This window comes from Cydia pomonella, chromosome 13, assembly GCF_033807575.1.
Source record: "Cydia pomonella isolate Wapato2018A chromosome 13, ilCydPomo1, whole genome shotgun sequence".
Taxonomy (NCBI): Eukaryota; Metazoa; Arthropoda; class Insecta; order Lepidoptera; family Tortricidae; genus Cydia; species Cydia pomonella.
In genome coordinates, this window is record NC_084715.1 from 21,040,351 (window position 1) to 21,052,400 (window position 12,050).

Genomic DNA, 12,050 nt, shown 5'->3' on the forward strand with positions numbered 1-12,050 from the left:
CAGCTCCCCTCCACCTGTGTCAGTAGCGCCCCTCGCCACGCCCGGGGCTCACCTGCGCCTCCTCCAGGTGGACATCAGCGCGTGCAGACTGCGAGCCGGGCGCCTTCTGCTCCCAGGCTGCCCTCTGTTCTACTGCTGGCAGCTCCCCTCCACCTGTGTCAGTAGCGCCCCTCGCCACGCCCGGGGCTCACCTGCGCCTCCTCCAGGTGGACATCAGCGCGTGCAGACTGCGAGCCGGGCGCCGTCTGCTCCCAGGCTGCCCTCTGTTCTACTGCTGGCAGCTCCCCTCCACCTGTGTCAGTAGCGCCCCTCGCCACGCCCGGGGCTCACCTGCGCCTCCTCCAGGTGGACATCAGCGCGTGCAGACTGCGAGCCGGGCGCCGTCTGCTCCCAGGCTGCCCTCTGTTCTACTGCTGGCAGCTCCCCTCCACCTGTGTCAGTAGCGCCCCTCGCCACGCCCGGGGCTCACCTGCGCCTCCTCCAGGTGGACATCAGCGCGTGCAGACTGCGAGCCGGGCGCCGTCTGCTCCCAGGCTGCCCACTGTTCTACTGCTGGCAGCTCCCCTCCACCTGTGTCAGTAGCGCCCCTCGCCACGCCCGGGGCTCACCTGCGCCTCCTCCAGGTGGACATCAGCGCGTGCAGACTGTGAGCCGGGCGCCGTCTGCTCCCAGGCTGCCCACTGTTCTACTGCTGGCAGCTCCCCTCCACCTGTGTCAGTAGCGCCCCTCGCCGCGCCCGGGGCTCACCTGCGCCTCCTCCAGGTGGACATCAGCGCGTGCAGACTGCGAGCCGGGCGCCGTCTGCTCCCAGGCTGCCCTCTGTTCTACTGCTGGCAGCTCCCCTCCACCTGTGTCAGTAGCGCCCCTCGCCACGCCCGGGGCTCACCTGCGCCTCCTCCAGGTGGACATCAGCGCGTGCAGACTGCGAGCCGGGCGCCGTCTGCTCCCAGGCTGCCCTCTGTTCTACTGCTGGCAGCTCCCCTCCACCTGTGTCAGTAGCGCCCCTCGCCACGCCCGGGGCTCACCTGCGCCTCCTCCAGGTGGACATCAGCGCGTGCAGACTGCGAGCCGGGCGCCGTCTGCTCCCAGGCTGCCCTCTGTTCTACTGCTGGCAGCTCCCCTCCACCTGTGTCAGTAGCGCCCCTCGCCACGCCCGGGGCTCACCTGCGCCTCCTCCAGGTGGACATCAGCGCGTGCAGACTGCGAGCCGGGCGCCGTCTGCTCCCAGGCTGCCCTCTGTTCTACTGCTGGCAGCTCCCCTCCACCTGTGTCAGTAGCGCCCCTCGCCATGCCCGGGGCTCACCTGCGCCTCCTCCAGGTGGACATCAGCGCGTGCAGACTGCGAGCCGGGCGCCGTCTGCTCCCAGGCTGCCCACTGTTCTACTGCTGGCAGCTCCCCTCCACCTGTGTCAGTAGCGCCCCTCGCCACGCCCGGGGCTCACCTGCGCCTCCTCCAGGTGGACATCAGCGCGTGCAGACTGCGAGCCGGGCGCCGTCTGCTCCCAGGCTGCCCTCTGTTCTTCAACTGCCCGCAGTTCAGCCTCTAGCTTGCGTAGATCCGCCTGAATTCATCAAGTTTTTTTAAGTCAGACCAAGCTAACTCTACACTTTGCAGGTAGAGTGTACAAGTTCCTCCAGAAACCTCGGATTCCACTGAAATTATAACGTTTATATTGACTCTATGACTAAAGTTAGTACAGACTTAAGCCAAGTATCCTGTATCCTTGAAATTTGCGGCATAAACGGTTGTATCTTTTGATTGCGTTGACTTAGAAGTTTAATTTTTTCACAACTCCAAGGGACAGTAGACCTGAGTATTTGATATAAATTCCAGCTTGATACAGGCACGCGTTCCTAAGAAAAAGGGTCTTGACAGACAGACAGACGGACGGACGGAAAACAAACTGATCCTATAAGGGTTCCGTTTTTTGCTTTTGAGGTACGGAACCCTAAAAACATCTCGTGGACATTTTTCCGTATATTAAAATAAAATGAAGAGGTGTACTGCATTCAATGCAATTATGGGAATATTTATATATCTATAATGTTTCATATGTTCATAATAGGGTCGTTTTCTATAGTCAAAAGTTATTTCATGAAATCAAATTTATCCACACGCAATTATTTTAAAATCAACAAAACTCATTAAGGGGGTCCCTAACGCCAATGACCTTCGAGTTTTCTAATGTTTTTTGTATCTTTTTTTTTTGTTGCTGTTAATAAACAGCAACGGCTGTAAGCAATATGTTATACCATATATACTTCAAAGTTCACTGTCTTCGAGATATTTGGCATCAAAGTTGAACAATTTTAGGCCAAACAACTGGTTTACTGGCCATAACTTTTGTGTTAATTAGTTTAAAATTAAAATCTCTGACCAGTTTTTAGAGACGTCAAAGACGAACCCAAATATGTAGATTTCGTACATGTAAAATCCTTCACAGCAACCTAATAACAAAAAAGTGGTTTTTTAGTCAATGTTTAAAAAAAAGTTTATTTTGCCTGGTGAGCCTCGTGCGCCTTCCGAGCCTGCTCCAGAGTCTTGGCTGCACTCTCCAGCTTCTTCTGCGTGTGCGTCACTCGCTCCTTGGCTTTGATGAACGTGGGGCGTTTCTTCGATATCTCCGCTTCCTGGGAACAGAGTTCAACTTTTATTCACCCTGATTTATGTATTACTAGCGACCCACCGTGGTTTCACAGGGGTTAACTTTAACAAATTATACACCTAAACCTTCCTCAAGAATCACTCTATTGATAGGTGTACACCGCAAGAAAACTCGTTCAGTAGTTTTAGTTTACCGCAAACATATAGACAGACGCGGTGCCGGACTTTGTTTTATAAGACGTAGCTAGATAGGTAGTCTAAGAAAAAAACGTGCTACTTAGTTTGACATCAAAAACAGATGGCGCTGTACTGCTTTGCGGTCACTGAATTGTCTAAAGTCAAATTTTGACAATCAGAGCTATCGCAAAATGTATGGAGCTGTACAGCGCCATCTCGTTTAGATGTCAAATTCGATGCACAATATTGCCTTAGATTTTACGCATCTTACTCAATGTATTCCTAATCATCATTATCATAATCATCATATTCCTAAACAAGACGAATGAACATATCACTTCCCTGATCTCCTGCTCAATCTTGGCGAACTCCCGCTGCACAGTGCCCGACTCCTTCTTCTTCTCCTTGAGAGAGTCCTCGGCCGTCTGCCGCTTAATCTCGACCTTGGTCAGCTCCGATTGCTTGTGCTGCAAGTCCTCTTCGAGGTTTCTTATGTCTGTCATAATAAGACAACTATAATACTGACCACTTCCCTGATGTCCTGCTCGATCTTGGCCAGTTCCCGCTGCACAGTGCCCGACTCCTTTTTCTTCTCCTTGAGTGTGTCCTCGGCCTTCTGCCTCTTCTTCTCGACCTTGGTCAGCTCCGTCTGCTTGTGCTGCAGATCCTCTTCGAGATTCTGGATCTCCTTCTCATTGTGGTAGAGATAGAAGAGCTGGAGTTCTACTTTTTGTTCTTGCTGTGAAGTAAATATATTAATAGTATTGGGTAACACAAATCGACCTAGTCACAGTAAGCTCTGTTATGAACACTAGATGACAATCAGAAAGAGTCGTAGAAACCGGCGCGGCGCCGCCGCCAGCGAAGAATACCGCGGCGCCGGTTTCTACGAGTCTTTCAGACCGTCCATCTCATGAGCCTGCAAAACGGCCCCGTAACGTAGTTAATTATAAGAAATATTTTTAGACTAATGGTGGAGGGATGTTATAGCTACTCGTATAAGTATATAGATGTACGTATAGGCTAAGCACCATTGGCTGCGTCCAACGGCCGAGCGATCAGTTGATTACAGGACTTATATAAGCGAGCACGTTTATTTGTCTTCCTGCCTCCTATACTCCAAACTAACAATATAATACATAAATACATGGAGAAATAAGTAAGCTTAGAATGATCAACCTGTACAGAGGTGAAAATCCATTTATAATAAATATTATAGGGACATTCTTACACAAATTGACTAAGTCCCACAGCAAGCTCACGCATCAAGGCCCAAAGAATTTGCAACTTCCTGGATTCAACGGGCATTAGTAATGAACTTTAAAGGGTCGTCACAATAGATCACTGCTTGGTCGAAGTGACATTCTAAGACCCGCAACACCCCATTAATAATAATAAGCTAAAGAATGCTTGTGTTGCGGGTACTCAGACAACGATACAGTATACAAATACAAGGATGCACCCGACGCTAACGACATTGCGCGTGTGGGCGGAACTTATACCCCTCGCTGCATGAGATCGAGCGCGCATAACTATGCGTTTGAAATAGAATTTCGCTTGCTCGCGCGCGCAATGCAGCACAGGTCCGTCTAGCAACACGACTTGCCCCGCACTGAATATACGGACGAGAGCGGGGTAATGGTGGAAACCTAGGTGGGATTAATTTTTTTAGAAATTGAGACATAACATTAATTAATTTCTTGATATAAGCAAGAAAACCAAATCATTTTAGAGTGTTTTGTGAGTAAGATTGTAAAGTTTCATATATTTTCGATAAAAGTTGCAGGAGTACCACTGAAAGACATAGGGGTTCAAGGTTTTTTTTCTTTACTTATTTAAATTAAAATAGATTTCCAGAAAAACCATATCATTGCTCATTTCTTATAGATTTCTGCTCAAAAAGTGTCATATTTAATATAAAAAATGGTTCAGAGTAACTTAGTTTTACGGTATTTGGCGGGAGGAGGAACCTTAAATACATAGAAAACATCAGGGTCAGGAACAAATATCTATGCTCATCACACAAATTAATGCCCTTACCGGGATTCGAACCCAGGCCCATTGACTTCATAGGCCACTACCCACTAGGCCAGATCGGTTGTAGTAATAAACGAATACTTATTTGTAATAAGATTGGAACCCAGGACCCACTGTTTCGTAGGTACAGTCAATGTATGGGCAATAAGGTCGTGTATACACAGCGGCGTAGCGTATGTGTTTGCCGCCCGGGGCCGATCAGAAATTTGCCGCCCCAATTTATGATCAACATCACTTAGCCAGGTCATAAGTTCTGCCACAAAGATTTTTACTGATAAAAAAAATATAGATACAGTTTTGCATTAAGTATTCATTTTTTTAATACTACGTCGGTGGCAAACAAGCATACGGCCCGCCTGATGGTAAGCAGTCTCCGTAGCGTATGTACGCCTGCATTTCTAGAGGAGTTACATGCGTGATGCCGACCCTGACACTCCGCACCCTCGTTGAGCTCTGCCAAGCTTACTCACCGGCAGGAACACAACACTATGAGTAGGGTCTAGTGTTATTTGGTTGCGGTTTTCTGTAAGGTGGAGGTACTTCCCCAGTTGGGTTCTGCTCTAGATCTGGAATGACATCCGCTGTTCTGTGCCCTACCACACAGAGCGAGATGACTTTCACAATGCCCATACCTCTCTTTTGGACGTAGTTTAAGGACGGACAAACATATGTAATATTCGAAAAAAAAGTTATATATGATATTATTTTTTATTTCGCGTGTATTCGCGTCTAACGACAATCCCAAAGTAAACAAGTAGTAAATAAAGACGAGCTTTACATTTAAATATAAAATATAGTAAGTATTGCATTTTTATCAGTATAAAACAAGCTGTCAAATCATGTCACAGTTTTTTTTATTAAAAGCTTTGTATACTTAACATTTTATTTGTAAAACTTGTGACCTCACTATTCTCACGTTTTTCCACTTCTAAATATTTTCCATTCTCCATTATTTTTTAGTATGTTATTGAGACAATGAAAAAACTAAGTTTATTGGTTTTCCTTTTTTTCAAAATTTGAAAACAATAAATAAATAATTCTTAAAAAAAGCGAAAGCTATAAACCTATAATAAATTATGCTGAAGCGATCGACATCAAAATCAAAGTGATTCTTAACAAGATTTAGTTAGTGGAAAACGTTTTCTCCCGAAATGGAATTTCATAGAAAAAATACCGTTATTTCGCAAGGATCGCAAAACTATTCTTCCCTCTTCAGGTAAAGGTAAATGATTATTTCAGATGAGAACGTTTTCTTATATCATACGTTTTAGAGCGCGATTTTCAGTAGTCTGCCTTACATTTAATTATTAATTATGGGGTTATAATTTCGAATTTAATTATTTTCTGCCCTCCGGGAGGAAAGCGTCAACTTTTCTCTCGCTGCGCTAAACGAAGTTGCCTCTTTCCGCCTCCAGCAAAAAATAGACAAATTTATTTGAATTATTTGTGTCCCAAGAGAGCATCCTCTCGTGGTGCGCATACTATTTTTCTGCTTGACGGAGGCGGAAAACGGCAACTTTGTTTAGCGCAGCGGGAGCAAAGTTGACGCTTTCCGCCCAGAGGGCGGAAAATAACTATTAAGGTCATTTTACATTATTTTTGTGGCAGGGCGCCTTCTGTACAGCAGCAAAGCGCCCAATGCATCAGGTTACGCCCGATGTTTTTGCATGAGGGCGCCGAAAGCGCCCGCAGCGCGACACGTACGTCGAGCTACGCCCGACTCTCTGGCGCCCGGCATTGAATCGCGCGTATCGCGCCACGTTTATCGGGCTACGTCCAACTATTTTTGAACGAATGATGGCACCGAGGGCGCCCGGATATAGATCGCGCGCAGAGGGCGCTGTGTTAAATTTGATTTGACGTTATATAGGGTTATAGGCGTGTTATAGGTTATACCTATAACCAGCGGACAAGCGTGTAAGCTCGCACTCCGGTAGCGATGACCGCCCCCGCACACCCGCCCCACGCCGTTCGCTCCCGCGGTGCGTTAGTTCATTTCGTGGTTTGATTTGAAAATATTGATTTTTAATTTTCTGTTTTTTTAAATACCGTTTTTGCCGCCCCCTCTTATGTGCCGCCCGGGGCCATGGCCCCCCTAGCCCCCCCCTCGCTACGCCTCTGACTGTATACATATTTTTGGCACTTTCTCCGTGTCGATATTTAATACCTTGACTGTACGGTCAGTACCGACTCGACTAGGCTAGGAGGCCGTTATAAATCCCAACTATCATCAACCTATATATGTATGTCCCACTGCTGGGCACATTGTACAAGAGAATTTGAGCTAGAGTCAGCATGCTAGCCTAAGAATTAATGTAGTATTATTAGTCAATTGTGTGTATTGTGTCACACACAATTGACTAATAAATATCAAAAGATATTTCGTACCCAGTTCCAAGAAATTAACTGGTAAGTTCAGTTAGAATCCATGACCTACAGTTTCGAAACCACACGTATACTTTTACCTGTTTTCAGTCTATGAGATATAAGTGATGTTTCCTCTTCAATGCACGGTTGCCCGCTCTGCACATGGGGCCGTCTGCTTTACCCATATAATATTATGTAGGTGTTAGTTTAGTTAGTTTAGAAAAAAGCCCGCCATTTTAAAACATAGCCCTGTTCTGTACAACAAAGACATCTTTACACCAACTTCAACGTTCAAACATGCCCCAATTACGTAATTAAACTGTGAAGGAACATTTTCGGCTCATAAATGGGTCCTAAATAATAGTTATGTTATCAACTATTTTTTTAGTCTTGATTATGTCTTGAGTACTATTTTCCGTGGTAGATAGTCGGCCGCTTCAATATACCTGATGACAACTGTACAAGGCTGATACCAGCCTTCAAAGTCTACCTCCAACTCACCAGTTCCTCCTTAAGCCTGGTGTACTTCTCTGCCTCCTCCTTTTCAAACTTGGCTTCCTTCCTCTCGGCGGCCACTCCTTTTTTCTTCTGGTAGCTGAACTGCGCTTCCTCGTCTGCGCGGTTCACTTCTGCGCGGCAAGCTTCATATTGTTCTTTTAGAACGCCAGATCTGAACATTAGGAGTTATTCGTTTTTAGGGTTCTGTACCAAAAAGTCTCTGTCCGTCTGTCTGTCTGTCACATTGCTAAATATCTTGAGAAGTACTTAAGCTATCAATTTGAAATTTGGAATAGTAATGAATAACACTAACTAACTATTGGAAGTGTAATATTTTTATTAATTAAGGAAAATGCCCACTATAAAGAGGGGGCAAAATTTCAAAGTCTAGTTACTAGGTCAAGTGGGGCATCATTTGAACATTACAAAACCCCAGACCCCAGGCTCCCATTAGCAGTGTCACAAAACCCGGGACAACACGGGGTAATTTACAAAAATTACCTGTTTGATATGATGGCATCTTACCCACTAATTTCCTCAAACAGTGCAGTCCTTTCCTTAGGATTCTTCATGGCGATGCTCTCAACAGCACCTTGGAACACAAGGAAGTTCTTGGCTTTCACATTGATGCCTAGGCGCTCCAGCTCCGCCAAGTAGTTGCTCACGGACACTGACTGCAACAAATTGTTTTAATTTAACACTGTATGGACCAAGGTCTGAAATAAATGTTTTTTTTTTCGTTTGAGGTTAGAATACAGTAGGCACCTTGGAATAAGTAGTAGGTTAAAAACAATATACAAAATATATACCCGATTTTTAAATTAAACTGAAAAAAAAAAATTGTGGTGAAGAGAATTTTTTATCTGTACTTCCTTCCTGTACTTTTCCTTTTTTTAGGGTTCCGTACCCAAAGGGTCAAACGGCACCCTATTACTGAGACTCCGCTGTCCATCCGTCTGTCTGTCACCAGGCTGTATCTCAATAATCGTGATAGTTAGCCGGTTGAAATTTCTACAGATTATGTATTTCTGTTGCCGCTATAACAACAAATACTAAAAACAAAATAAAATAAATATTTCTTTGCAATCTCTAGGTTCTCATCCAATCACCGAAGTTAAGCAACGTCGGGCGGGGTCAGTACTTGGATGGGTGACCGTTTTTATAGAAAATGGTATACGGAACCCTTCCTGTGCGAACCCGACTCGAACTTGGCCGGCTTTTATTTTTATATATGACTGAATTGATCTTAGTGGAGCCAAAAGCATAACTGGTTATATCATAATACATAATTAATAACACTAATTTAAGCTCTCTAACTATACCATACATATAACCATAGAGTTCAAATGGACATATGAAACAATTATTTAAATTAATGGTAAACTCAAGTGATAAAGAAACAAAAGAAATACTACATCAATGCAAGAACTGTGTGGGCTAGAAACACCATCCTCTTTTTTATTGAGAAAGGCCTTTTTAACTTATGTTCTGGATAAATGAAATTGTAGTACTTTTTATACTGCATATATAAAAATACGGTATTTATGCTATATTTAAGAGATCCCACTTTTTGATTTCTCCCAATTGAACAGGCAAATAAAGGCCTAAAGTCGTTTTCGACTTGTTTGTGTTCTTCCTGACTATATCCAACGTCCTATCAATATAAATCATATCCTTACTTGGGTTAATACTCCCTTTGTTTATGTTCTTGCTAAGTTTATGGAAGATTTTAATATCAAACTCTAAATCCTTTCAAACTCTATTTCCTGTTTGTATACACTTAATGTCCCCATTTAAACAAAAAAAAAATATATTGGCAGCTGGCTCATTTCTATCGATTGGGTTATGTAGACCCCCTTTTTTTATGTATTTATCTTATCCTTTCTTGATCCCTATATAGAAGTTTAGATCCTCACATGCTCAATCAGTCCAGACCTTTAACCGAACTTCTGCATCCTGCAACCTTGACACTGGCAGAATTGTCCCGATGGACAGATGCCATAAGAACTAAAAACTGAACTGAACTCAAGTTCAGATCCAAAACGTCGTATCTACGGATACACACCTCACAATGTGTCTCTTGATAGATAACTGACAACGATTATCCCATCAAAAACAATACTTGTCAAAAAAACCAAGTCTCGCAACTCAGTTGTTCTGCGGTAAAAAGTTGTGAGATCCATGTAATACCAAGTCGGTTATTAATTTCTTCAGTCTCTACTTAAGCGACTTTCTGTCTTAATACGTCCAGTCCCTAAGACCACGATCGTGGTCCATAACAATTGAAAATCAGTTGTGTCTGGAATCTCCGTACTCGAAGAATTAAGTTGTTACGTAATAATTAACAGCATCTTATAGTGACGCATATCAATATTAAAATTCTTTAATGTTTTATATAAATATATTGAGACTTGGCCATCGCATTAAATAATTGAATTTACATGTGTTTTCAGGCGATTGAATTTACACGTGTTTTCAGGTGTTGATTTTGTGTCGAAAAATATTATAGTCCTTACACAAGTTGACTAAGTCCCACAGTAAGCTCAAGAAGACTTGTGTTGTGGGTGGAGTATAATGAAATATTTATATAATATACAAATACTTCAATACATTGAAAACACCCATTAATCTGGAACAAATATCTGTGCTCATCACACAAATAAATGCCCTTAACAGCATTCAAACCTAGGACCATCAGCTTCACAGGCAGGGTAACTACCAACTAGGCGAGACTGGATATCAAATGATAAATGTTAACTTACTTGGCCATCAATTTTATGGTCTGATGACTGTCCAATGACAGATCTCATAAACTGCTTCTCGGTTCCATCTTCCAGCTCAAATGTAGCTGTCACTGAAGCACTGAGAAAAGATAACAAGTTTAAATGTTGTTATTATATATTGGCTACAAGCCAATAATTTTTTTTTTCAAATGTCTACATTTGCCCTGCTATCAGTTGCAATAGATAAGAATGTTCACAGCTATTAGGCGGGTCCACACAGAGCCAGCATACACGCGAGGCAACTTCGTCGCACACGCGCGCGTTTTCCTCGCCCGAGCGCACTGCCTCGACCGAGGCACGTCTACACTGGCCGGTTTGTGCGCGAGGAAGTTGCCTCGCGCGTATGCTTGCTCTGTGTGGACCCGCCTAATTCCGAATTTCTACTTAGGCCCACAAGGCACCTAGTAATGCTTTTGAGATGGAGAAGGGAGCCCCCCTAAATTCTAAGTGCCATACCAAGTGCCTAGGGGCCCTAGGTCTCTAAATCCGGGCCTATTCAAAGCTGAACTGTGAGTTGTATTTAAGAAGTACTTTTAAGTAAATGAGTTTTAACTTACTTCCTAGAGACAGGCTTGTTGATAGAAGCACCGTGAACAAGGTCACTTAAGCGCTTCACACGCAGCAAAGACGTCTTTTCTCCCATGACGAAACTAACGGCATCCATAAAATTAGACTTGCCTAAAAAGATACATCAATTCAATCATATAGCGTGTCGTAATTACTATATGAAATGTAAAAAGTGTATGAACATTACCAAATATGTAGATGTAACATAAAATGTAAATGGATACAAAACGTACCTGATCCATTAGGCCCAACGACTGCCGTAAATGATTTCAGAGGTCCTACCTGGTTGTGGCCCCGGTAGGACTTGAAATTCTCCATGTCTATATACTTGAGGAACGCTGGCATCTTGGATGATCATAAATGAATGCCCATGTAAATAGAAAACACAATTCACTAAACTAAAGCGCCAAACAATGTCGACATCGACAGAAACATGTTAAAATAATAAACAGTGTTGCCAGGTGTGCGGAAAAGAATTATCCTATTTGAGTATCAAAAACATCGTACCTTTGAAAAAAATATCGTAAGTCTATTAAAAACACAGTACCCCACAAATTGCTTCAATATAAGCTTAAATTTCCCATATACGCAAAAATAAGTTTTATATTTGTGTATTTTTATGACTGATCCAAACGGCTTATAGAAAATTTCGTCAGTTTTGACTTATACCAAGGAGCCGAGTACCCAAAGGGTGCTAATTTTAGCCTATTTCTGAAGGAAACTGCCATATTTTGTTTCATAATTAGAATTTTTTGGTAGCATCGTCCAAGGGCTAAAATTATGGTACTTTTGCGTACAATAATGCTCTTTGGAACGTACTTCGTACCGGAGCCCAAATTATCGTACTTGTAAGATAATTATCGTACGCCTGACAACACTTAAAGAAAGTAACTTTTTTTTTAATTTTTACCATGCCGCGTTGCCAGTGATAAAAACTAGGTGTATTCCACTTTGCGATCATATATGTTCAAACACGAATACAAAAATTAAACTCGTGATGTCACAAATATCAATAG

The 12,050-nt window shown here is 43.4% G+C and overlaps 1 protein-coding gene across 1 annotated transcript in view; it reads right to left on the bottom strand.

Annotated features, from left to right (window-relative positions):
- LOC133524626 (structural maintenance of chromosomes protein 1A) overlaps positions 1–11,406 on the bottom strand; it is a 36,520-nt gene extending 25,114 nt beyond the window's left edge. The window contains exons 1-8 of the mRNA XM_061860762.1: positions 11,268–11,406; positions 11,025–11,145; positions 10,447–10,546; positions 8,210–8,358; positions 7,688–7,856; positions 3,309–3,521; positions 2,503–2,631; positions 1,443–1,562 (exon numbers count right to left, since the gene is read on the bottom strand). Of these exons, the coding sequence (XP_061716746.1) occupies positions 1,443–1,562; positions 2,503–2,631; positions 3,309–3,521; positions 7,688–7,856; positions 8,210–8,358; positions 10,447–10,546; positions 11,025–11,145; positions 11,268–11,379 (1,113 nt within the window). The 5' untranslated portion in view covers positions 11,380–11,406. The remainder of the gene's footprint in view (positions 1–1,442; positions 1,563–2,502; positions 2,632–3,308; positions 3,522–7,687; positions 7,857–8,209; positions 8,359–10,446; positions 10,547–11,024; positions 11,146–11,267) is intronic.
- Positions 11,407–12,050: the final 644 nt, after the last annotated feature.